The 27,357-nt window shown below is 43.3% G+C and overlaps 1 protein-coding gene across 1 annotated transcript; it reads left to right on the top strand.

The window, feature by feature from the left end:
- The first annotated feature begins 302 nt into the window (after positions 1 to 302).
- On the top strand, positions 303 to 26,108 carry STAMBP (STAM binding protein). The gene is made up of 10 exons (XM_032410672.1): positions 303 to 357; positions 2,241 to 2,458; positions 12,104 to 12,179; positions 12,467 to 12,562; positions 13,883 to 14,249; positions 16,642 to 16,766; positions 17,641 to 17,778; positions 22,718 to 22,830; positions 23,432 to 23,531; positions 24,893 to 26,108. The coding sequence occupies exons 2-10, from the start codon at positions 2,256 to 2,258 to the stop codon at positions 24,947 to 24,949; spliced, it is 1,275 nt and encodes a 424-aa protein (XP_032266563.1). The 5' UTR covers positions 303 to 357; positions 2,241 to 2,255; the 3' UTR covers positions 24,950 to 26,108.
- The last annotated feature ends 1,249 nt before the right edge of the window (positions 26,109 to 27,357 follow it).

Below are 27,357 nucleotides of genomic sequence, written 5' to 3'. Positions count from 1 at the left end.
CCAATCCCTTCTTGAATGTTGATTTGTGGATTTGTGTGAGTGTGGTATAGGGGTTATCTGGCAGGAAACTCGACTCCCAATCAAATTAATTCTAAAAATGTAAGTTACCTTGACCGTCGGTTCCTTTAACTACTTGCTTCCCCTTCTTCCTTGTTGCTTTTCCTTTACCAAGATGGCCGCCGTGGAGCTCTCTCCTCATTGGTCGGTTTTTTCGCAGGTCGAGGTTCTAACCCCGCCCACCAGCTTGCCACCCCGGGTCCTGTATTCTTGAGTGAAAGGGGTAGACTAGCTGGAGTGGGCGGGGCGCGCGCCGGATGTGACGTTTCCGGAGGCTCCGAGGGTCGTCCGCGGGGACAGGTGGGGAAGGGTCCCGGGAATGTGGTGGGCCTGGGGCCCTGAGCGTGGTCGGACTCTGAAGGGGAGCGGCCGCCGTGAGTGTGGGGCCTGCGGCCTTGTCCTCCCCCGCGCCCCTTGCCCGGCCCGCCGCGCGCGAGGCCATTGACGGCTCCGGTCCCAGCCAGGCCCAGCGCGTCCCCGCCTGCTGCTCTCTAAAGACCCGAAAACCTTGGATAATTTTGCTCTGTTTTGGCAACTTGGGCTTGAGGGCCTTCAAGAAGGGGGCCTGAAGCAGGTGTCAGGAGGTCCCTCGCCACTGAATACACCCCCTCCGCTCATTCCTGCAACTTCCTTTGACCTCCTCCTCATCGTTCCTCCTCAGTCTTTTATGCCACCTTCTCCCTTTTTTGCGGATGCCACATCTCCTCGGGAGTCTTGCTCAGCCCTCTAGTACCGGGCACCGCTCGCTGGCCTTGGGAGGGGGTTCCATTCTCGACCCTACAGATCCTCTCCCCAGAGGTACAGAGGCGCAACAAGCTTCTGTTAGCTTTAATGGGCTCTAGATCGAGTTTACTAATTAGGCAACCTGGGGAAGTTTTAGATTTGCTGAGCGGCTTTCTGAGCCTCTAAAACGGCTTTGGGGGAGATGGAATGCTTCTGCATCGCTCGTAGTCCGCACAGCTTTTGTACTATTCGTGAGGGTGTTTAGAGAGGAAGCTTGGGAGAAGTGTGACCTAGAGATAGAATTGGCCAAGGGAAGCCTCTCTGAGGGAGGGCTTGGAGTGGAAAACAGAAAAACAGTGGATAGACAAATGAAACACATGTGAGGATTTCTGGGCAGATCAGAATCCTGACTGAAGCAAAAGATCTCTATTGGGAAGGAGTAAGGTTTAAGACTGAAAAGACAAAATGGGACCAGTTGACATGGGGCTTGAATTCCAAAATGGATTCTACTCTAGTTTGTATATTTTAGAGCATGCTGGCTAGGGTGTGCTGTAATTCGATGTGTAACAGATACCCAGATTCTTTTTTAAAAATGATGTAGAGTGATATCTGATTGGGAGTTGGAATCTGATTCTAACAGCAACAGTATCTAGAAAGATTGTAGAATTACTGCAGTTTGAAACACAGGGAGGGAAAACTCTTAGGTTTTTTGTTGGTCTGTTTTTTTGCGTTTCAATTTACCTTTGTGCCCTTTTGTTATTTGAAGAGTGCTTAGTCTTTGAAGATAGATTTGAGTAAGTTTTTTTAGATCTAAATTCCTTACCCTGACGTGATGAATGATGTTGTGGATTGAGTGGAAGAGTGGTTTAGTGAGCAGAACTGGGACTGTGAACATTCATTCCCAGACCAGTTCCCCTCACCTTGTGATCAGAGATGAAAAAGTACACCACAGAAAAATGTCATTTACTCTCATTATTAAATAAAAATGACCAAACTTGAAACCGGTTTACAATCATCAAGAAAGTTCATTGAGTATACTATGCCAAGTACTGGGATAGATGGAAGTGGGTAGCTGGTAGGAGAAATAATGCAAAAAATATAAGATACCTTCCATCCTTTTATGGTGCTGAGGGCAGGGCCACCTAATGATAGGGAATGATTAATATGAAGGGTAGATCTGAACCCCCATTATAGTTTTACTCCCTGTACCACCTAATTATGGCACAGGTATTGTGGGCTTTTGAGTCAGCCAATGTTTTTATCTTTGTGATATGGACTTCCTCGAGGGTCTCAGCCTTCTTGTGGGAAAGAGACCTCATTTGATACAAGCCACAGCCTATGGTATTTCTCTCTTAATTTCTTCGTAAGGTAGAAGTTCGGCGATAAACCATACTGTGTGCTAGGCTGTGCTAGGGTGATGGGGACCATGGTGCTGATGCCACCTGTTTTTTCTGTCTCAGAACTTCTTGGTCCTGATGTCTGACCATGGAGATGTGAGCCTTCCACCCGAAGACCGGGTGAGGGCCCTCTCCCAGATGGGTAGCGCAGTGGAGATAAATGAAGACATTCCACCTCGACGGTACTTCCGCTCTGGAGTCGAGATTATCCGAATGGCATCCATTTACTCTGAGGAAGGCAACATTGAACATGCCTTCATCCTCTATAACAAGTATATCACGTAAGACACCTCCAGTTTCCTTTTTCTTTTCCGATGACTGATGGCTCACTCATTCTGCTCTTGTGCTCATTTATGCTGCTCAGAATTGCTAAAACTAGAGAACTTTACGACATCATTAGCATTAATCATTTTTGCAGGCAGCTCCTACATACTGACTGTCCTTGACATTCAAAGTCATGAGTACTGAAAGTGTTATTTTCATGACTCAGTGATTTCATGAGTAAGAGACCTAGCTTTTTGGCCTGTGCCCACATGGCCCAGCTGTTAGGCAAGAGAGAGGATGGTTAAACTACACATGTTTTGTATTGATGAATGTTTTTCCATCATCTCTTTATTAAGGAAGCTAATCATAGGATTATTGTTGAGGTTTAGCAGAGCCAAAATTCCTCACCTCTACTTCTTTTGTCACAAATTGAGTGATTCAGGAAAAAGGTTTTCTTCTTAACCTTTATCATAATCATGCAAATCATCAAATAAGTATTGACCACCTACAGTTTGTGTGGCTCACCATAAGACCTTTCCCTTGAGTTACTTAGCATCTTAGGGTAGGCAGCATAAATAGAAGATGGCGATGCATCTAATAGGGAACAACTTCTAAAGCCCCAATGATAATGAAATGATGTGTAATTTAGGAAGGGAATAATGTTAAAGGGTCTCATTTATAATCTCTAGCCTTGTTCTTTCATAATACCAGGACCTTTAGAAAAATAACGACTATAATGTGTTTGTATGACTCTTAATAGTTCAGAGTATTTCACCTGCATTGTTTCATTTGATGTTCATAGTTCTAAGTACATGAAGTAGGGCATATTGTCTTTCCATTCTACATGTGAGGAAGCAGGCTTTGGGTTTAGTGATATGCTTTGGTCCACACTTTAGAGTGAGAAAACTCAGATCTAACTTTTTTTTTTTTTTTAAGTAGGCTCCACACAGGGCTTGAACTCAGGACCCTGAGCTGAGATCAAGAGTCGGATGCTCAACCAACTGAGCCACCCAGGCACCCCTAGATTTTCTGACTCTTAATTCAGGATTAATCTACAACATAGGTCTTGTTTTTTGTTTGTTTTCTTTTTGGTAATGTTCTGTGAGTTGAAGCTAGAGTTGAGACCATAGTTTTGAGCCACACTGACTATTTTTTGGTTATTTTTTATTTTGAATAAGTAACATGTACATATGGTAGAGAATTCAGAAGGTACGAAAAGGTATATATATTTAAAAGGTACCTAAGTCTCCTTATCCCTCCCTTTTCCCCACACTCTCAGTGCCCTTCCCCAGAGGCAGTCCCTCTTATTAGTTTCCTACGTGTTCTCCCAGAAATGATAAATGCATTTCAGTTGTATCACATTCAGTTTTTGATCACATGCTCTGCAGCAGGGTTTGTCAACCTTGGTATTGTTGATATTTGGGGCAGAATAGTTCTTTGTTGTGGGTGCTGTCCTGTGCATTGTAGAGTGTTTAGTAGCATCCCTGGTCTCTATCCACTAGATGCTAGTAGCACCCTTTACCCCCTCCCTGAGTTGTGACAACCAGAAATGTCTCCAGACATTACCTGATGGCCTCTAAGCGGCAAAATTGCCCGAGTTGAAAACCAGTGTTCTAAAGAAAAGTAGCCTAGAAGTGGACTTCCTGGGATTCGTACTGTGATTTTAGAGTCCCTTCGGTAGAAAAGGGACTGCTGTTGTCTCTTTATTTTTTAAGTTTAAAAGTAGTGCCTGTTTCCTCAGATCGTGCAGTTCATCCATGCCGTCATGCCTTGTTATGTGACCTCAGTGTTGATAAAGTTACATAGAATTATAGTTACATTTTTGCTTCTCTTTGCTGTTATGAGTTTTTCATTCCTCAGCACAGTGGGCACAAAACTTACTTTCCTGAGAGGTTTCTTTGACTACTGTCCCTTTCTTCTGCTGCTGGTAGAAATAATATTCTTGTATATTTCCAGTAATCTTGTAGAGAGTTCTCCCAGAATGAGCCCCCAGGGCACAATTCTTCAAAGAATCATGGTTGAGAAAGTTAAATAGAATCATGGAATCACTCTATCAAGTATTTTCTGGAGGACCTTCTGGGTTCTGTTGCCCCTCATAGAAAGTGCTTTGAGGGCAAGGACCATATTCATTCAACAAATATATATTGCGTACATCTGCTCTCTATTTGGCACTGCTCTAGGTCCTGGATGTAAGGAAGTAAAATGGCCCCTGCCCTTCTTAGTGTACCTTTCTAGTTACGGGAGAAGACAATAAACAGGTAAGGAAATAAATGTCACAGAGTAAAGCAAATGCTAGGAAAGCAACAAAGAGAGTGCTGTGACAGAGAATAACCAAGGGTATCAAATAGAGTAAGGTCTGTCTGAGCAGGTAAAATTTAAACTGAAACTTGAAGGATGCCACCGAGTTGGTCATTCCAAGAGCCTGGAGCAAACAAAGTGTTTAAAACAGGTGTTACTGTGTGTTCAGAAGCTCTTAAGTAGGAAATACCTTAGTGTGTTCTGAGGATTGAAAGAACATCATTGTGTTTGGAGTGTAGCAAGTGAGGAGGGAGAAGAAGATGAGGCTGGAGAGGCAAGTGGGGCCAAATCATGCAGGCCACAATTAGGAGTTTGCATTTTATCTTGACAGCATTAGAAAGCCATTGCAGAGTTTTAGGTGAGGTAATGACTTAATTTTACTTATATTCTAAAAATATAAATTTGGGCTACTATGTGGTAAATGGTGGAGGGTGTGTTAAGAGAAGGCAGGGAGATTAGTTAGGAAACTCTTATGGCAATTCAAGGGAGAGACCGATGGCAATGGCGTGAAGGAGTGTGGCAGCATGGAAAGAAGCAGGTGCATTGGGCATTCTGGAGGTAGAGTCCATAGGACTGACTGATAGTTTGGGAAGGATGATGGTGTCAATGTTGACCTCAGGTTTCTGCCCTGAGTAACTTCAGGATGTGCTGGCCCATTTACTGAGATGGGGAGAATGGTATAGAAAAGGGGTTGAGTAGGGAGGAGATTCAAGAATTCAGGCCTGGCTTCTTTGACATGTTAAGGTGTTAAGTTTAAGATGCCTGTGAGATATCCAGTAGGAAGTTGGACGTACCAGTCTGAATTGAGGAGAGGTCTGGGTTGGAGACACAAACCCGGAAGTCCTCGGCATTTGGGTGGTTCTGAAGCCACGAGAGCTGCTGAGATCTTCTGGCAGATAGGTCTTAATTGGGGGTCCAGGAACCCCACAGGGATTCATTGATGGAATGTAGGCTCCATGAACTCAGTTGGGAAAAACTTTTCTTGTTTACTAACCTCTAACTGAAATTTAGCATCTTCTTCCATTTTGCACAGTAGTATTAATAATATTTGTAATGTCACCAATAGGAATCGATATTTTTATATCGCATTATGATTGATGCTGATATCCCAAAATAGCATTTACACTTACCTCTACTTCTGAATTACAGTACAGTTATTAAAGCCACAATTAGATCCTGTTGTGTAATGTATTAACAATGTATCAGTAAAGAAGCACATAGTACTGTTTTTATATTTTGAAAACTGTATTTCAGGAGTATTGGTTTCTTTTGTAATCCTTCATATTTTATATTATATCTTTAAAAAATTATTCTGAGGAGTCCATAGGCTTCATCAGGTGCTAGGAGGATTCATGACACATTCAAAGATCAAGAAACCTTGACAATAAGACTGTAGAATGAGAAGAGCCTCGAGGTTGGTTAGGTAGGGAGGGCCAGCAGACGAGACTTGAAGGGAGATTTGAGAGTCAGGAGGAAATCCAGGCGAGAATGTTGTCATGGGAGCCAAAGGAGGCCAGTATTTGCAGGAGAGTGGCCAGCTGCGTCAGAATGGGTCAGATGGGGTGGGTGAGGTTTTGAGGTTGGTGTCGTGATGTCACTGGTGATCTTGGTAAACAGTTTCACTAGAAGGACTAAGAAGACATTAGATTGGAGTGGGCTGAAAGGTGAATGGACAATAAGAAAGCAGAGACCATGAGTATAGTCCGGGGGTCAGCAAATTTTTTCTATAAAGGGCCAGATAATAAACATTTCTGGCATTGCAGGCCATTTGATCTCTGTTACAACCTCTGTAGTGTGATAACACACAAATGAATGGGTGTGGCTGTGTTCCAACGAAACTTCATTTACAGATACAGATGGCAAGCCAGACTTGACCTACTAGTTGTACTTTGCCAAGCCCTGGCATAGATAACTCTTTGGAGGAGTTTGGGTAGAGAAATAAAGTAGAAAAATGAGGGAGTAATTGAAGGGGGACAAGGAGTGCATGAATGTGTGGTGTGTATTTTGAGATGGGAGATTCTAGAGCATATTTTTTGCTGATGGAAAGGAAGCTGTGGAGAAGGAGAAGCTGATGGTACAGCACAGAAAGAGAGCTTAACTGTAGCAATAAACTTGAATAGGCAAGAGGAGGTAGGATTAAGAGTACACAGATACTTAAATCGATTTTGTTCTGTGATTTGGGGTTACTTTGAGTGACACGAATATCCATGTTCACAGGGAGATCAGTATGGGAATCTGTCCCTGTATATGGGGGCCCACTGATGGGACATTTAATACGATGAAGTGGGCCTGCAGAAGAGCTCAGTGAGAAGGGGGTGGGATGTATGTAGCAGCTCATTTATTTACTTTGTTAGATTTGGAGTTTAATTTGGGACTTTGTTGGATTGGCTTGACCTGAAGCAATAAATGTAGTTACTTCCATTTTTTCTTGCAGGTATCTTTAAGACCCTAATTCTGGTTTTGTGAACTGACAAGCCGTAGGAGTTGCGAAAAAGTTCTGGCTTAATATTCTCAGTCTGTTTTTCCACCGCATTTTCCTTGGTATATTCTTGTCAGTAACAGTGGCTCACTTACGCAATTATTACAACTGAGGAGAGAGGAGGGAGGGGAGCAGGCATCTACCTCACCACTCCTCTGCCTCCCCCACTATTGCAAGTCATTGTTCTAGACCTTTTGTGGATACTTTAATTCCGGATTTTAAAAGGCATGTTTGTTCTTTTCCTGGGGCAATTCAGGCATCTTAATGATCTGAAGCACATTTCCCTCTCAGAGGTTTTCCCTCCTGTAGGAATGCTTTGCCTTTTGCAGACCCCAGTATAGCAGGATCTTCAGCATATTAAATCAGTACATATTTTCATGATGAGCACAGACAATAATCCAGGCCGTGAATTCTTTCACAGCTTTTTATGGTCATTGACTAGGCTACATAGAAGGGAGTTACAGAGGACTTAGGCAATTCTTGTCTGCTGTGTGAGCCTCCTATAACAGAGACCTGCTTTCTGAAAATGGTCTGTCACCTGTATCAGAAATGTTTTCCTTGGGGCACCTGGGTGGCTCAGTCTTTAAGCATCTGCCTTTGGCTCAGGTCATGATCCCAGGGTCCTGGGATTGAGCCCCGCATCGGGCTCCCTGCTCCGCGGGAAGCCTGCTTCTCCCTCTCCCACTCCCCCCTGCTTGTGTTCCCTCTCTCTCTGTGTCTCTCTCTGTCAAATAAATAAATAAAATCTTAAAAAAAAAAAATGTTTTCCTCTGAGATTGGGGCTTATAGACTAGGATCTGTGATCATGCTCACTTTGCTGATAATTTCCAAGATTGGAAGAAATGAGAGGAGAGTCCTTCATCCATCCATGTTAGAGAATTTCTGCTTGACTCTTTGAATTAGTTATTTGTATAGAAAATTAATATTCATGATTAAAACAATTTTTTTTCAAACCATCCAGCAAGGGAAATACTAAAGTGAAAAGAAGAGTCACATCCACCAGAGATAACCACTGTTAATTTCTTGTGTGTACAGGAAAATGTTTATGTCCGTGCAAGCACATAGGCTCATGTGTTTATTCTTTTTTTTCTTAAAGCCTGAATGAGATCATACAGTATATTCTGTTCTACAACTTGCTTTCTTAACAGTCATATCCTTCCATATCAGGACATACTGATCCATCTCATTCTCCTCAGGGCCATTTCTTCTGCCTGGAACAGTTTTGTTCCAGATCTCTTCATGGTTTCCTCTCTTCCCGTCCTCAGTTAAATGCTATCTTCTCGGCGATGCTTTCCTTAGCTGCCCGATCTAAAATCTCACTCCCTCCCCTGTCACTTCCTGTTCCCCTTCCCTATTAATGTCTTTCTTCTAGCACTGATTATATTTTTTTCTTTTATTGTCTTTCCCCCCGCCACTGTAACGCATATCCTATGGGGTGGGATTTATGACTGTTGTTCACTGCCCAATCCCCAGCCTTTACAAGAATGCCTGATCCCATAGTAGATGCTCAATAAATATCTGTTGAATGAATGAGTGAATGATTATGTTGTTTTTCGCATTTGGGTGCAACATAATTTTTTAAATAATCCCCTATTGATGGACATTTAAGTTTTTAGTTTTCTCTATTTTTATGACTAATGCTATATTGAATAGTCTTATACACATGTCTTTGTATTACTGTGTAGGATAAATTCCCAGAGGTGGACTTGTAAGTTTAAAGGATATACAGATTTTAAAATTTGAATAGTTGTCTCTCCTCCCCATCCCCAGCAAAATTGCAGTCCTGTGATAGTACAATGTATTATCAAATTACAGTCCTGTTAAAAGTGTATAAGGACACCCATTTCCTTACACCCCTGTGTACATTGGTTAACCTTTAAACCTTTGCCAATCTGATAATATGGAAATGGTACCTCATCTTAATTTGCATTTCTTTTATCGTAAGTAAAGTTGAATACCATTTCGTATATTTACCTTTTGTATTTCTTTTTCTGTGTATCTCTTTTTATTTAGTTGAATACCATTTCATATATTTACCTTTTGTATTTCCTTTTCTGTGTATCTCTTTTTATCCCCATTGTCCTAAATATTGTTTTGCTTTTGTTTTTCCCTTTGCTTTGATACGTTTACCCTAAGTTGCAACGAGATCTAACCCCAGAGAACAGTATACCTCTGGGCCATGGGTATTCTATGCCTACAACGCTTCTAGCCCTGGTGTTACCATCTTCATCTGTTCTTGCTCACACTTTTTTATTTATTAGTAAAAACAATCATATAGCATACAAAGCAGTCGTAGCAGATGGCTATGTGCTAGGCACTGTGCTCAGCACTTTTTTTTCTTTTTCTTATTTATTTATTTATTTGTTAGTTAGTTAGCCTATAATGTATTATTAGTTTCAGAGGTAGAGGTCAGTAATTCATCAGTCTTATATAACACCCAGTGCTCATTAAGCACTTTTTTTTTAATCTCTTTAAGTGTCCCAGCAACCTTATCAGGTAGTACTAGTTTGTCTCCATATATATAATATATATATGGAAACTGAAGGGTAATGAGACCGAGTAGCTTGCTGGAGTTCACACAGCTAGTCATCGCCAAGCCAGGATTTGAGTCCGGGCAGCGTGGCTCCAGAGCCTGCCTCCTCACCGCTGAGTACTTGCCTCCAGTACGGACAGTGGGTTGTGTTGCCTGTTCTGGTTTCAAGAGACCCTTCTGCCCATATGTTCCCCATTCAGAAAATTGACTACAGCTGCTGAAACAAGAGAAAGGTATTCATGTACACATCTAGAAGTTTTCCCTGTACTTAAAAACTAGATTCCATTCCATGGCTCGAAATCAAAATAATAGAAAGAAGTGTATGATGAGAGGTTTCCCTCCCACTCTTGTCCCATCTACTCTTATTTCCCCTGCCCTCTACTTCCCTTGGTTTCCTGTATTACTGTGTACTTAAAAGTAAAAGTGTATGGGGTTCCTGGATGGCTCAGTTGTTAAGCATCTGCCTTCGGCTCAGGTCATGATCCCAGAGTCCTGGGATCGAGCCCCACGTCGGGCTCCCTGCTCCGCGGGAAGCCTGCTTCTCCCTCTCCCACTCCCCCTTCTTGTGTTCCTGCTTTCGCTATCTCTGTCTCTGTCAAATAAATAAATAAAATCTTTTTTAAAAAAAAGGTAAAAGTGTATGTACATACACACATAGAATTGTCCCCCTTTCTTACATATCAGGTGGCATACTATATGCACTTTTGTGTACTTTGGGGTTTTTTTTTACTCAGCTCATCTGAAGGTTTTAAGACCATTTTATTCCTCAAATATTTATTGAGTGCCTCTTCATACAGGCACTATGCTGGCTTTAGAGGGACTTGCAAAGAAGCACAAGACACAGGAATCTCTGGCCTCGGGGACTTCACAGTTCTTCAGGTTGAGAGCACAAGTGAATATAAAGTGTGGTGGTCATGTGACATGGTACTGTCTTGGCTGATTCAGGCTTCCATACAAAGCACATTCAGCCTGCTAAAGTTACAAACAGGTACCTTGGTCTCATAGAGCCAAGAGAGAGTTACTGAATTATGGGTCTCTTGAACATTAAGAACTAGTCTTACTTATCTTAATATCTTCTTCAGGGCTTGATGGGTGGACAAATGAATCTGAATTTTAAATATAGACTTCAAGGAAACTGTTTTCTTTTTCCATGAACCCAAAGGGAAGAGGTTTAAAATCATTTTGATTTAAGAATTCATCCCTGCCTGAAGGGTCTTGTCAAATTGGATTGAAATGAAAATTTCATGTGCCTAATATAGAACCAAGGGAGGAGACTCATTTGAAAAGAGTTTGCTTTGGTGGGGGTCGAATTCTTTCCCCTTACTGAGGCTTCCTCCTCCATTTACTCCTACCCATGGGCAGAAAGTGGAAAAGAGTCAGTTAGTCCCAACTATGGTATGGTATTTTAGAGCTGTGGGTAAGCTCCCCTCAATTGATTTGTTTTGGGTCTCAGCTTGTATTTATTACAATTTAGTTCTGTTGAAAGACATCTTTGTTCGGTACCCTTCCAACAGTCTGGGGGCATTCCAGGAGCCATATAGAGGCAGAATGATATAGTGGTGAGAAGAGTAGACTCTGGAACTGGCCTGCTGAATCTGCCACTTTGGGCTGTGACAAGTTACTGAACTTCTATTTGTTTTCACTGTTCCCAAGTAGACATCATAAACGTTAGAGATCTGTGAATTGATTCAGTTTATTTTTCCCACTATGTTTTACAGCCATGGATGAAACTGAAAGAGAAAATCTAGCACTTAGTTTCTTTAAGAACTTTTCATCAGGACCATAATGCACATCACACATGGAACACGCACATACTACACACATACAACACATGTACTGTCTAAGCATCTCAGTGTTTAGTATGATGCAAGGAATATTCTGTTTTGAAGGCACATGAATCCCAAAGAAAAAGAAGCCAAAGTTAAGGTCACAGGGCTAGAGTAGTCCTGGAACATGGGTTTTCTCAGCCTCCTGCTCTTGGTTGCCAAACCGTTATTTGAAGAAGAATTTGTGACCGAGGCCCTTTCCTTTGGAAGCCTGTCACGTCATAACAAGAAAAGAATCTCTTTGGAGGAATATTTTTGGGCACAGGGTAGGTTTGCTTTTCTTCCCCCCTCATCTTTTTAGTTGTGGGAGTCTCGTGCTTCCTGCACACCAGATTTGGGCGAGGAGGGAAACACACGGTTAGAGGTGGGTGGGGAACATGGTCACTGGGTGTGTGTGACCCCTCCCCTGCATGTCTGGAAACCCATCTCGTGGTGGCTGCAGGACAAGGAAGTTGCTTTTCTTCAGAGTCTGTTGGATATTTGGACATTGTCTTTGCATGATAATGACTCTGATCCGTTCTTTTAGGCTCTTTATTGAGAAACTCCCAAAGCATCGAGATTACAAATCGGCTGTCATTCCTGAAAAGAAAGACACAGTAAAGGTGGGTCTTCATTTTCACTGTTGCCCATCTAAAAGCTTCAAAGCAGCACAGACTAACTTCAAGGTAAAAGTAGTTGTGTCCGCATCTGAGCTTCAAATCCTGCACCGGGAGATAAGGCCATTTCACCAGATCAGTTATGAAGTAGCGGGTATGGTACAGTACGGGGTATTTTACATTGTTTTTAGAAACATTGTTGCCATTGCCAAGTTGACTTAAGTCTTTTTTACTTCTCTACTTAATTAGCTGGGAATTATTCTAATTCTCGGTTTTCTACTTTTGTGTCTCAGAAGTTAAAGGAGATTGCATTTCCCAAAGCAGAAGAGCTGAAGGAAGAGCTATTAAAACGATATACCAAAGAATATATAGAATATAATGAAGAAAAGGTAAGTATATAAGGGCAAAAAAGAAAAAAAAGAAAGAAAGAAATTATTTTGGTTTCTTAGGCTGTGCCCTGGCGTTGCAATACAATATTTTAGCAGATCCTGTGATTTTAGTGTCATATTTTACTTTTTTCAGCAAAGGCCAGAAACTCAAAAGAGTAGAACACAAGTGTTTAGGCTGAGGATTCTTTTTTTTTTTTTTAAGATTTTATTTATTTATTTGACAGAGACACACCGAGAGAGGGAACACAAGCAGGGGTAGTGGGAGAGGGAGAAGCAGGCTTCCCGCGAAGCAGGGAGCCTGATGCGGGGCTCGATCCCAGGACCCTGGGACCATGACCTGAGCTGAAGGCAGACGCCCAATGACTGAGCCACCCAGGCGCCTCTAGGCTGAGGATTCTAACACAGATTTAGCCTACTTGTCTTACAAGGTGACTTGAGGGATAGAAAATCTTGTTTGCTATCTCTAGAGTGAGAACCTAAGAACAGTGAAAATTGTCACTAAAACATAAGTTTTTAGGTCAGCTAATTTTGGGGTGTTGATTCACATTTGTTTATACCTGTTTATAATAACTGATTGCTCTTCAATCTGTTTTCAAATGATTCTTGTTAGGGAGAGTTAGTTAAAGCACGTGGAGAAACTCCCAAGGCACGTCTGTGGTCTGTGTCAGATGTGAATACTCACTGCAGGTTGCAGGCCCTTCCACGTTATTTTGTAGTGCTCTGCTGAGCCCTGTTCTGAACTCTGATGCTGAAAATCAGCAGAGAGGTAAACAGCTATGAGGTGTCTATTTCTAAGGGACTGAGTGAGTGAAAACCTTATTGAAGGAGATTATTATTGCTTGATATTTCTTGTTAGTTTAAAATGTCACTCTGTATTGAACTAATCACCAGGACAATTTTGGAGGCTTCCTTTTGGGTTAAAATTCAGTAAAGACCCCCAATACAGCAGGGTCAAGTTTGGATTTGGTTCTATCTTGCAGCCTTACTTGGGATAAAGAAATGTATACACAGCACAGTTAGAGAATAAAACTGTAGGATCCAGATTATGAGGTGCAGACGGTAAGTTGCATCAAGATTTCAGTAAAGACGAAAATGCATTAGTAAGAGCCATCGGGGAAGGGTGGTGAGGGGATTGGGACCTTCGCTGTCCCTGCAGAGTCGGGCTGCGGTGGCCTGCTAGACACAGGCAGTGAGGGAAGCACGAGGGCCGTGTCGGGAAATGGGGCCTGAGCAGTCACTCAGCTGCAGAGCCTTGTCCTCCGGAGGTGGGAAATCGCCCGAGTGTCATGTGTAAGCCTGACTCCTCTTCTTTCTTTGTAGAAGAGGGAAGCAGAAGAGCTGGCCCGGAGCGTGGCCATCCAGCAGGAGCTGGAGAAGGAGCGGCAGAGGGTGGCCCAGCAGAAGCAGCAGCAGCTGGAGCAGGAGCAGTTCCATGCCTTTGAGGAGATGATCCGGAACCAGGAGCTGGAAAAGGAGCGACGGAAAATCGTGCAGGAGTTTGGGAAGGTGGACCCTGGCCTCGGCGGCCCCCTGGTGCCGGACTTGGAGAGGCCCTCCCCAGATGCATTCCCCCCGGCCCCCGTGGCGTCCGCGCAGTCTCTGGACTATAATACGGCCGTGAGGCCTGCCAAGCCGCCCGTGGTGGACAGGTCCTTGAAACCTGGAGCATTGAGCAACTCAGAAAGTAGTGAGTCTGCTTGCTGCTGTCCTCTTCTGTCTCAGTGCCAGCCAGGCAAAGTGTCATTCTGGGGGCTTCAGCCCAAGATCACCTCCATGATCCCGCTCATTAGACCCTGGTCACAGAAGCCCCTTTGGTCAGTATTGTCATGCTGGGTCCTGTCACACTGGCTGTCATGTGAAAGTGGCCGTTGCTTTAGCCATATAATTTACCTGGCGCAGGTTGCTTTTCTGAAGAGCTCATAATATCCTTGAAGGTCAGACCGTCAACTTTTAAGGATTATACAGAGATTCGAAATGTTCAGTGAACTAGAGTCCACTGTTGGCCCTGAAATTTATAGTACCACTTTATAATTCAACAATTGACTTTTAAAAACTGAAAACGGGCTACTGAGTTGCGCTTGCCTTGAAAATGTTCCCAATCCTTTTTTTTTTTTTAAAGATTTTATTTATTTGACAGAGAGAGACACAGCGAGAGAGGGAACACAAGCAGGGGGAGTGGGAGAGGGAGAAGCAGGCTTCCAGCGGAGCAGGGAGCCCGACGCGGGGCTCGATCCCAGGACCCTGGGATCAGGACCTGAGCTGAAGGCAGACGCTTAACGACTGAGCCACCCAGGCGCCCCGAAAATGTTCCCAATCCTTAAGGAGCTTGGTCAAGGGAAATACTATATGCAGTCGGTGATGATTCAGGCTAGCCATAAAAACTATTGGCAGTCTTTCTTCCTCTCACCACTGATAGGCCATCTGAGACAGTAACAGTAGCAGCAAAATGATGCATATACCTCGATGAGTAGAATAGATCATTTTGGGAGGGAACTGGCCTTCAGGTAGCATTTAAGGAAGTGAGCTTTGCAGAAGATCCACTTACAAGGACAACGTAAGAGTGGGCAGGGGGTGCCAGACTCTGAAGCCTGGCCTTTAGGATTTCTTCCCATGGACTTGGCAGGCTTGTCTCCCACTGCTCTTCCTTCATCCATATTCTGTGCTCCGGTCAGATTGGGCTGTCACGTTCCCAGAGCAGCTCCTGGATTATCCTATCCAAGGAGGTTTGTTAACGTTTGCCCTGAACCTAAAACCTCTTTTCTCTATCTCTGCCTTCCCCTGCTTTTCTTGAAGTTTTGCCAGATCCCTTTCCTTTCGTTCAGATTGATGCTGTTCTCCCTAAGACTCCCAGAGCTCTTAGTATCTGTAATGCAGTTGAGATCATTTCCCTGATAGTGTAGTCATTTGCCAGTAACTAGATTTTAACTTTTTCCTGTTTGGGGCTTGAGTCTTACTCATATTTGTGTTTCCTGTGATCTGAGCACGGTGTGCACACTGGTGTGCACTCGGGGAGTGGTTGTGGAATTGCAAAGAAAGGACTGTGCCGAGCCTTCCTTCAGAATCCTCAGATACCGCCATTAGACTGCCACGTGACTGCCTGCTCCCCGGTCTGTTACCTCCCCAGCAATTCAGAGCTTGCTGTTAAATGTGCAGAAACAGAACATCCTTTTCCTTTTTTTTTTTTTTTTATGAAAATGTGGCCACGAAAGACACCCCCTAACTTGAGCCTGTGGTCTCTCTTGCAGGGCTTCTCCCTGGTGTCCAGCAACTGGGCCCATTCTTGGCATTCTGAACCAGGCTTATTAGCTGTTCTGTGCATTCATGCCTCTTTTGAGGACCAGAATGTGGGGGGTTTTTTGTTGTTTTGTTTTGGCATTTTAACGTTCTTCTAAATTGATAAATTCAGAATTAGTTACCCAAAGTATTTTCTGTTACCCAGAATGTATCTGGTGTATTTCTTTGAAAGTCCTACTCTCCAATATTCTTATCCGAGATAAAAGAGAGATTTTTTTTTTTTTTAAAGATTTTATTTATTTATTTGAGACAGAGAGAATGAGAGAGAGAGAGAGAGAGCACATGAGAGGGGGGAGGGTCAGAGGGAGAAGCAGGCTCCCTGCCGAGCAGGGAGCCCGAGGCGGGACTCGATCCAGGACTCCAGGATCATGACCTGAGCCGAAGGCAGTCGCTTAACCAACTGAGCCACCCAGGCGCCCCAAAAGAGAGATTTAAAATAAAAATAAAACTCAGTTGAATGAGGAGGCTATTTTTTTTTTTTTTTTTATCCTTTGTGTAAGATTGTGATAGAGAATTCCTGAATAGCTCAGGAGCTTGTTTTAAGTAGTAGTTTACTCTTGTCTTAACTTGAATGGTTAAAGCCTCTTTTCTTAAAGTAATGTACTTGTAGTGGCTCTGGCCACAGCCCTCCTCCTTCTCATCCATGAGGATGAGATTCCCCACTCATTGTCCATAGTTCGGGAACCCCAGTGACTTGGCATTGCTCTCCCAGGGCTGCCAGCTCTGGGGTCTGCTTGGGAATGCTCTCCCCGTGGTCTCAGACTGCTCTCCTTTCTCCACGACAGCTCCTACGATCGATGGACTGCGCCATGTGGCGGTGCCCGAGAGGCTCTGCCCGCAGTTTCTCCAGCTAGCCAGTGCCAACACAGCCCGAGGAGTAGAGACATGTGGAATTCTCTGTGGAAAACTGGTAAAAAACAAGCACTTTCCTTAGCTGAGACTGTTCCTTTCCCCTTGGCTTCCTGTGACTCTCAGAGAAGATATCCAGGGTCAGTTACTGTTGGCGACGATCCCTCTGCAGAAGGAAGCGGGGATAGCATAATGCAAAGTTACTTTGAGTTTGGTGACCTTGCATTTCGTTGATTTTCACAGTCCCTTGAATTGAACGGATTATTTTCATGCTAGTAGTAAGAAATAAGTAATTCTAAACTTGGTAGGAAGAGCCAGCATTACCTGTATGTCAGTTTTTGAGTACCTCCTTTATGGTAGGCCTGGGAATATACAATATGTAAGGCACGTAGCGTGTGTCCACAAAACGTACCGGAGCATTTTGGAGAGATGGGAGATATACCCCCAAAGATAAATAATACGCTGAATGGTATATGCGGTAGAGCGCTAGGAATTCAGAGGAAGGAAAGGTCATTGAATAGAGGCACTTGAAGAACGCATTGCTAACTGCTGAAGGCAGAAATGAGTGAAATGTAATAGACTGGAACTGAGCCTTAGAGAATGAGAAGGGCTAAGAGAAGCAGTAAGAGGGAAACTAACTTAGATTCGAGCAAAGGAAGAGAAATGGTACTCTCCCAGAGCTTCTTGGTGTGGCTGCAGCTGGAAATGAAATTCTCACAGGGCTGTGGGTGCCGGCGGCTTTGCAGAGCACCCCGAGTGCGCATGAGCAGCCGAGGTTGGGAAGCTCTGAGTGAGGGACTCGGGGCACGAGTCCTCGTGCTGGCAAGGGAAGGGCCTTCGTTGTATAGATGTTTACCTTGCCACCGCTGTGACAGAGTGGGGTTGCACAAGTGCCAGGGAGTGGTGACAAGCTGTTCTGTTTTCTCCTTTGACAGATGAGGAATGAGTTTACCATTACCCATGTTCTCATCCCCAAGCAAAGTGCCGGGTCTGATTATTGCCACACCGAGAACGAAGAAGAGCTCTTCCTCATACAGGATCAGCAGAGTCTCATCACACTGGGCTGGATCCATGTAAGCAATCCCGAGCTCCCCGAGCGCCAGGCTCCTCCTCTCTCCCCATGTTATAAACACACTGCTTATTTCTTTCTTCGAGCAAAGTGAACTATATCCAGATTATTTAGGTGATTGTTTTTCCCTCTGTCGGATACACACTCGACTTCCCTAGCATACTCGACTGCTTCTACTCCGGTATTGATTTCTGGGAACTACTTAGGGCTTTTTAATTTTTTTAATTTTAAAAAACATTTTAATCAAAATGAACTTGTTTCCCTGAAGTCCCAGTTCCCCTGTGAGTGTGCGTGGCGACAGGACGCTGGCCTAGAGTATACGTGGGTAGTGACGGTACAGGCTCTGCCTGCTTCATACAAAGGATATTCCTGGAAGCTCTATAAATCAAAATATTTTAATGAGCCAAGGAAGTTAATTCAGATGCTTGCATTCGGTCTTTGTTAAAGCAGCATACACCTTTGTGTAAACCAGTTGGGTAACCAATATGGCGAATTTTCAAGTGTTTATTTATTGTGCGTAACCTTCTGGTGATATTTAGGTAAAATGTAATTCCATCCCTAAAGATCATTCTACATTTTTCTTTCTATTCCTTTTCAACCCCTCACTCCACAGACCAAGCTACTTTTCGTGCTGTGTGAGAGGCTTACATACAAACGAGTCCGCTCATTTCTGGATTTGGGGAGATTACACATACTTGTGTGTTAGACTCGGGAAATACTTACCCAGGAGGCAGTCCCATGTGCCTCTCCTGTCTGCATTCCATGACCTAAATGTTTGCCTTCTATTGGGTGCCCCCTATTATAGTATGTGGGAGGTAGAAAACTTGTTTCTTATCTGCCAGAGGATACAAATTTGAGTAAGATATGGTTTTAGTCTCATAAAGGAGATTAGACAAAGAGACAAGTAATCACTCTTCACATGAGGCAGAATGTGCCAAGTGCCTCCAGAGGTGTGAACAGCACTATGGAATTCAGAGGAGGGAAGGATTGCCCCTGGCTTGATTTACTAGAATTTTGACAAGATAGGCTAAGGGAGAATTCCATATGCAGGGAGCAGCATTGGAATAAGCAGACTGTGTTCCTGAGACATTGAGAGGTCTGGTTTGTTGGGGTTTACGGTTCATATCAGGAAACCGTTGTCGATAAGCTTTAACGTGATACATTGGAGCAATGTTCTGGGCGGGTCTTGGGTAGATAGGCAAAATAGTTCTGCTTTTTAGTAAGTGGAGAGCTTTTAAAGGTTTTTGAATAGAGCAGTGATATGATCAAAGCCATCCTTAGAATATCTAAAATAAAGGCAATTTTAACGTAGGTCGAGGCAGGGAGATCATATAAGAGGTTAGGGTGGTGATAGAATCTACTGATGAGAGCTAGGGTGATGACATTGCATTTGGGAAGGAGATGAATGTAGGATTTCAGAGGATGTGAGGAATGAGTAAGAGGAAGATGAGTAAAAGCCACTGGTGACTTAGAGAGCAGGCCTGACTCATGGGGGTGGCAGTGATCATCCCATAAGCAGAAACAGGGGCTTCAGGGGGATAACTTCCTTTAGAAGTGGGGTAAATTGTGGGTTCAGTTTTGAGCATGTTGAATTTAAAGTATGTATGAGCATTCTGGTGGTAGAGGTAGTTATCAGGAAGTTGGAAATGTGGCTGGGACTTGGGAGCAAGGTCAGGGTGGGAAAGGGATTTGGGAGACCTCTGCATAGAGCTGACCTGGGGGGCCTTGGGACTGGAGGAGAATGGAGAGCAAGAAGAGATTCACCAGTAGTTGGGGGCAGGCTGCCCAGGGGAGCATAGGGAATGAAGCAAAGAGGTGGAAGAGCAGGGGGAGGGCAGTGTTACGGCACAGAAGCCAGAGGAGGAACGCTGTAGGGGTTGAAGAACTAGTGGGGATTGAGGTTATGCTGATAGTGAAATGTACACTATTTTTGGAAGAGTTTAGTTCACGGGGAAAGGGGGAAAAAAAATGGGACGGTGATTTAAGGAGTAGCCAGGTTGAGAGAGTATTTGCTTGATTTATGGCTTAGCATGGAAGGTTTGAACATGTGTTTTGTTTCGATTTTGGTTTTTCTGAAACCTTTATATTGGAAATATATCACATAAGAAAGGACATAAACATAAATGTACACTTCAGTGAATCATGAAGCAAACATTTGTGTGCATACATGACCCATTTGAAGAACGAGAACATTGTAAGAGGCATGCTCCCACCCTGATGGTCTTGCCCTGTCACACTTCCCCTCTGATACAGGTAATCTCTCTCTTTTCTGGCTTTTCTGGAAATCCTTTGCTGTCTTTACAGTTTTACTACCTACATGTATATCCCTGAGGTAGGAAAGTATTCAATCAAAAGTACAAAAAGGGGGCTCATCTTCATATGCAGTAGAAAACACTCATCCTTCTGAGACAGAATCGAAGGAAGAATTCAGAAAGATACAGAGAGATTTTGGAGGTTCTGTGTGGAGGGGTTGATGAAATTCATTTGATTCAACACGGTTGCCATCTCGATGCACTGCCTGGCCAGAGGGGAGACAGGTGGTTTTAGGAACTGGAGGAGATGGGGGAATGTTCGGGGAATTACTGTTTAGACTGCAGGTAGAACTCAGCCCCAAATGAATAAAAGGATTTCTAAAACTGTGAGGTCCAGCTAGGAACAAATTTAGAGCTGAAGTTGATGGTATTTCAGCTTTTTTCCCCCTGTGATATTGCTGTACCATTCCTTCCTAACTGGGGATTAAAAACAGAAAAAAGCAGAGGTTTGCTCAGATCCTAAACTTGGCAAGAGGATTATGCAGATCAGTTCTTCCTTCTGTACTTTGCCAGCTATAAATCAGGTTCCCTGGTCCAAAAGTTTATATGGTCATGTATTGCTCACCAGCTACCGGGTACCGGGTGACCCTCCAGCCCAGTATTCGAGGCCGTCCTTGAACTTGCCTCAGCCCTGCCTTAGCCCGCATTGCTGTCCCGTGGCTGGTCCGCTCCCATCCAGGCGCCGAGGCTGCCCCCAGCATTCAGTCTCCTTGTTCACTTCTGCTCCTTTGGTTTATTGTTTTCTCTTCATAAAAATGCCTTCCTCTGTCTCCAGCATGACAGACACAGCTGTTTTTTCAAGAAATTCAATTGTGAAGGGAAGGAGAAAGAGAAAGCACAATAGAAGGGAATAGAGGCTCAAGACAAGGTTTTTTGATTTAGTTTAACAATTATTTATTGAGCTTCTGCTGTGTGTCTCTATATTGTCTTTCTAGCTAAGCCAACTTTAGAAATCAGAGGACTAGATCAGCTTGTGTAGGCCTCGTTTATTCCCAGTTAAAATTCCTTGTTTTAACCGTGGGATGAAAGGTGTTGGCACAGGCCGTTTGTCCTGTAGGATCCTATAATTAGGTAGACACTATTTTTCTCTTGTGGTCACCAAAGTTCGTACTTGCCCCGCGAGGACCTATGTGTGGATTTGCTGTCAGCACTCAGCTAACATGTTCCTGGCCTGCAGACCTCTTCCACAGTGAGCTGGCCATGGCTTTCTGTGGAGGGGTGCTTCTCAGATGAGGCTGCATATAAGAATCATTGAATCAACTTTATTTCTATTATTATTATTATTATTATTGTTGTTATTATTATCATAGGTGGGGAGAGGGGCAGAAAGAGAGAAAGAATCCCAAGCAGGTTCCACGCCCAGCATGGAGCCCAATGTGAGGCTTGATCTCACAACCCTGAGATCATGACCTGAGCCGAAATCAAGAGTCAGATGCTTAACTGATTGAGCCACCCAGGTGTCCCTGTATGAGCTTTTTAAAAAAAAAGTGTTTCAGGATGGATATTTCTAGGGGTGGGGCCCAGGAGCCAATGCTTTTGACAGGCTCCTCAAGAGCTTCATTTTGTACACAGCTGTACAAAATTTGAGAATGCTGATCAAGTACACTTATTTATGTTTGGCCTTTCTGTCAGTGAAGGTTGGTAGTCTTTTTGAGTCCTACTGGGGCTGTCTTTTTCCATTCTTGTTATCTGTACTTACAGCCCTCTAAGATGAACATAAGGCATTATGCAACTCTTCATTTGTGTACAAACAGTGGTGTGCTCAATAAAACATTAAATGATTGAAAACAAAAACATTAAATGATTGAAAACAAATGAGATAAATTGAATGCACATTTCGATGGTGCTGTAACAGATTACCCTCAAATTTCAGTATCTTGGTCCTTTCCCCAAACAAGATAGGGTCTTTTGTGTGATTTAACTACCACTGTGCCCCCCTGCTTCTTACATCCTTGTATGGTATGCTTTAGCCATAGGACAACGTTTGCCATTTTTGCCTGTAGAGCTGCACACTCATGTTTGACCTTTTTTTTTTTTTTTTTTTTAATATTTTATTTATTTATTTGCCAGAGAGAGACACAGCGAGAGAGGGAACACAAACAGGGGGAGTGGGAGAGGGAGAAGCAGGCTTCCCGCAGAGCAGGGAGCCCGATGTGGGGCTGGATCCCAGGACCCTGGGATCATGACCTGAGCCGAAGGCAGACGCTTAATGACGGAGCCACCCAGGCGCCCCTCATGCTTGACCTTTTAACACCTCTCAGGAAGAAGAATCATTCACCCAACTGTGGTTTAAGTCCTTGACTTCCACCATGTTGAAGTATTGGACGGCATCTACCATCTATTCCAGAATGGATGACTCTCCATTGCAGAGAGAGAGCTTGTGAGGGGCCAAAAAAGTCTTGATGGTCAATTAGAAATGATCATTTCTTCACATACTCCTGTTAAGCTATACTTGTTTACAGTGCTCAAAAGTAATGAACTTCAGGCGTACCCCGTCGTGACTGCCAATGGCTTTGTGCTGGAGAAGGGGATTGTGGCCAGCTGTTGAGAAGTCTTTGGCTCTGTTTCCTTCATGGGGTAGGCTTGACTGTCTCCCTGAGGGGGATCTCAGACATGTTTTCCTCTTCTCAGACTCATCCCACACAGACTGCCTTCCTCTCCAGCGTTGACCTACACACTCATTGCTCCTACCAGATGATGTTGCCGGAGTCAATAGCCATTGTTTGCTCCCCCAAGTTCCAGGAGTAAGTCCATAGATGCGGTTCGGGGCAGTACACGGGGCTAGTGGGGAAAAGCCTCTGAGGAAAAGGTCTCTGTTTGGAGGACCTTGTTCTCGGTAAAATATGTAGATTGTGGTATTCATTGGCTGTTTTAAAAGGTTACCTTTTAAGCACCATATCCTGATACACCTACTATGCTTGTTTAATGAAGGTAATCGAAGCAACAATTTCGATGCTTTTCTAAGAAAAGGACATAAGAAATTTGAAGTGTTTGACTTGAAGCAAAAGGAATTTTAAGACTGATGTCAGATTAAAGAATTTCAGTCAAACAGATTATCTCAGCTAACTTCTTTTTCATTCTAAATCCTGTTATTTACTATGAATTCTCCCAGCACAGCTAGTGTGGTGGCAGTGATGAGTCATTCTCTAACTCTGATTCATTCACCAGAGAAGAGACCTATGTGCCAGCATACTTTTGAAGCTGTCTCAAAATGAACTCCGTGTGTGTGTGTGTGTGTGTGTGTGTGTGTGTGTGTGTGTGTAAGTGCACGCGCATGCATCCATGTGTGTTTGAGACTAGGGAAACACCTTTGCTTGATTCTGGACCTGCTTTTTCTTATTGCAGAACTGGATTCTTTAAACTAACTGACCACGGACTAGAGGAGATTTCTTCCTGTCGCCAGAAAGGATTTCATCCACACAGCAAGGATCCACCTCTCTTCTGTGTATGTATCTATATAGAAGAAATTGGGGCTCTGCTTCAAGCAGGGAAGACAGTCTGAGCTGATGAGGTGCATTGTCCTTTCTGACCCACATAGAGGATCAGCCTTGTCACTTATCTTTGCAAATCTTCCTAAAAATGACATACGTGGGAAGCAGTGTGGGATAGGAATGGATTTGAGTTGTAGCTCTGCCATTTAAGGACTATCTTGGATTAGACTTAATCTTCCTGGGCCTCAGCCTACTCATCTGGAAAGGGGGATGATGATGATAATACCTACTTTATAGGGTTAATGAGAGGCTTAATTGAAGGAATATACAGAAAGTACCTGGCTTATTAAATGTTAGTATTTTTCCTTCATCAACACCAGTTGCTAAGCCTGTACTTCAATAAGAGATTTGAATTCAAAGGAAAAAAGCCACTTAAGATTGATAAGGTATATTTGATTCTGAAATTCTGCTTAAATAATAAGGATTTATTTTTATGACCTTCTTAGGAAGTTTTTTTTTTTTCCTAAGTTATATTCCATGAATAAAAAGTTTCAGTTGCTGATAAGATCAGTATGTTTCAATTTGCCCCTCAAATCTAGTAGATTGCTTCACTCCATGCTGGCCATGGAGTGTTATTTCTTTTGGGTTCACCAAAAAGTGACCAGTATAGAAAAGGGACTCAGAACCTTGTCACATGAAAGGAACTGGGGATGTTTAGAGGAGAAACCTCAGGGAGGATCTGAAAACCGACTTTAGGTATTAGAGGAATTATTGTATGAAAAGGTATCGAGTGCATTTCATAGGACTCCCAGAACTAAAACTAAGTCCTGATGGAATGACAGTTTTCAGCTGAGTTTTGAGAAAGAACTTCCTGACAGATCTGTTCAAAAATAGGTCAGTCTGCTTGGAATGTAATAAATGTCTAGGTATCAGGATGTTGAAATAGAGGCTGCAAAAGAAGTGCCCGCGTTTTCAGTTTTTCAGTTATAAAGGCCCCTTTTGCATGCCAAAACTGAGCATTCCCCAAGTGACAGTGGGTGCACTGTATTAGCTGGTTGACACAGTGACCCACCCCCAAAAAACTAATGAATTCAGCAATTCTTTCAAATAAATGTAAATTTCGTGACCGACTCTAGGATATACATCCAACTGAAAAGTAAATGAAGCTATGTGGGCCCACATTGATTGAGGCTACAGGTAGGGATTGGGGAGTCACTGATTCCCAGGCCCCTCACTGTAACTGCCATGTAAGTAGCAGTCTGGCTTCCAAACTGGAAACCACTAGCCAGAATAAGCATGTTAAATAAGAAGGTTTAAAAAGTGACTTCTTAGAATTTTCCAGGACTTTCCCTTTCTTTCTTTTCCCCCATTGTAGAGCTGCAGCCACGTGACCGTTGTGGACAGAGCAGTGACCATCACAGACCTTCGATGAGAATTTGACTCGAACACTTCCCAAGAACTATAAAACCATATCAGTGTACTGTAGCCCCTTAATTTAAACTTTGCAGAAAGCTCTGGAAGCTTTTTTAGACAGAATTGAAAGTGAGTATCACCTGGTGGGGAACTGATTTTATATTTCTGGTTTAAAAAGGAATAATTGGCTGTATTTTTTAGGCAACTGTGGAAAACAGCATGATCATGCTAGACAACTTTTCAGTCTGTCTGCAATTATAACTTGAAAGAATGGTATAATGAACACTTAATCTATACCCTTTGTTCTAGATTCACCAGTTGTTAACATTTTTTTTCCTCTAAACTATCTTTCTAATTTCTCCATCAATTTGTTTATTGCTTACCTCTGAAATTATTAAGGGCATCTATGCAGAAATTTGGAAGCCATTTAGAAAATCTTTGGGTTTTCCTGTGGTTTATGACAATATTAATGAAGCTTATTACAAGGGTGAAGGGTAGCTCATTATGTCTGACCAGATGGTGAGGCCCGAAAACCCTAAAGAATGATTTTGTCAGGAAGTATTGTTATTTAACAAGTATTTCAGGATATTTTTTTCCTCTACAATAAAATAACAATTAACGTATTTTGTGTGTGTATGCTCTAGAGTGATCTGTTTGATCAAGTATTGTGGAAACAGGCTAACTAAAAGGTCTGGTTGTTTGGGGAAAGGTGAGGGAAAAATGGAATTTGAGCTGGGCTGACATTGAAGGTGTGTCCCAGTTCACTGTTAACTGCTCAGTGTCATTTGTCTGCCTGTTGCCATCTTCCAGAGCTGTGAAGTTCTCTGTTCTTTTGGTGTTGTCTCAAGTGGGTCATCCCATTCACTTCCTCCTTATGCCCTAAAAGCTTTCAGCTAACGATAATAGAGCCTTTATTTGCAGTGCCAGGTTACGCTCCAGATGAGTGATTACGTTCCCTTGCCACCCCACCCTACCAATGTTATTATGTTGACTATGTTTTTCTGACTCAGGCAACATCTAGGAAGGTGTTTGAAGCTGCAGTTGGTTCTATATTTCTCTTTCTATGAGCTGAGCCTAGCGTTCTAAGGTGGCCTGGAAATAATGGGATTGTTAGTGACCCCTCAGGTGAGGGCAGGAGAGTAAATACCTTGTATAGGAGAAGAATGAGTTTTTATATTAAAATTCTATGGGAAAAAGTCTGCAAATGTATGAAGTTTTGCTTCATTTTGAAGTTTTGCTTCATTTTAATGTTTTGTGTCCTTGAATATATTATGTTCTTTATCACTTAGGTTAGTGTCCTTGAACTTTTCCCCTGGAAGAACCAAGTCTCTATTCTTCTCCTCGCGGGTTCTTAACCCCTAAAGTATCAGAAATTCTTTCTTCTGCAGTTCTGGTGTAGGGAATGTGGGGCCAAGGGAGTCTGGGGAGGAGTCTGGGCAAGAGTGCCTCTCCTCTCACTGCCTTCCTTTCCCTACTGTGGCCCCAGAGGCAGCCTGGACTGTCCCACCTTGCCTTAATAGTCCTATAACTGCCCCAGTCTGGGACTTTCCAGGAAATTCATCCTTTCTTTTCATGCTCAGGGCTACTGCTTAGTGTAGGGCCTTATTACCCCTTACTTGGACTAGTGCAATAATAGGCTTTTACCAGGTGTGTCTCTCTCTCTCTCTCTCTTTTTTTTCAGTATTTCTTGACTCCAGTCTGTTCTGCCTTGTATAGTCAGGAGAAGCTTCCCACATTACAGCCATGCTCATGTTTCCTGTCTTGCTCCAAAACCTGTAATAGCTTTGCATTGCCTAAAACTTAAATTTAGCTTTTATTCAGAACTTTCTGCATATGACCACATAACACTCTTGCCCCTGACTACACATTCAAATGCCTGGGGAGCATTTAAAAAAAAAAAAAAATACTGATGCTTGTGCTCTACCCCACACTGATGAATTCTGAATCTCTGGAGTTAGGGCCCCAGACAGTGTTGTTGTTCTGTTTTCGTCTTTGTTTCCAAAGCTGCTAGGGTGCCGCCAGGGTTGAAAAGCACTGCACGGAGTCAGAGTTCAGGGAACACTATGCCTAAGAATTGTGAGCTCTCTCATCCATCTCTGCACTTCAGAGACATTTTGCAAATGTTTGTCAAACCAGAGTGAACTGAATATGCCATGTGTCACAACCACATCGGTCATTTACTTTTTACCAAACGGCCACACCTTTTCTGCCTCTGCACCTGTGTGCAAGGAATCCCAGAGGCTGCCAGGGGCGGGGAGCGGGGGCAGGAAACCAGTCTGCAAATGCTCTCTTTGCACCTGCTGCAGAGGCCGCTCTGCACGGGGCAGTTTCAGTGTCTCTTTCCCCGCCTAGCTCTGGGGGGAAAGCTGTGGTAGTAAGCCAGCCCACAAGGAAGCAGGGAGATCCATGAAAGAGAAAAGGAGCCAG

Source organism: Phoca vitulina, unplaced genomic scaffold, assembly GCF_004348235.1.
Source record: "Phoca vitulina isolate PV1807 unplaced genomic scaffold, GSC_HSeal_1.0 scaffold12, whole genome shotgun sequence".
Lineage (NCBI taxonomy): Eukaryota > Metazoa > Chordata > Mammalia > Carnivora > Phocidae > Phoca > Phoca vitulina.
The sequence above is the reverse complement of the archived record's forward strand: the minus strand, read 5'-3'. Positions and strand labels throughout refer to the sequence as shown.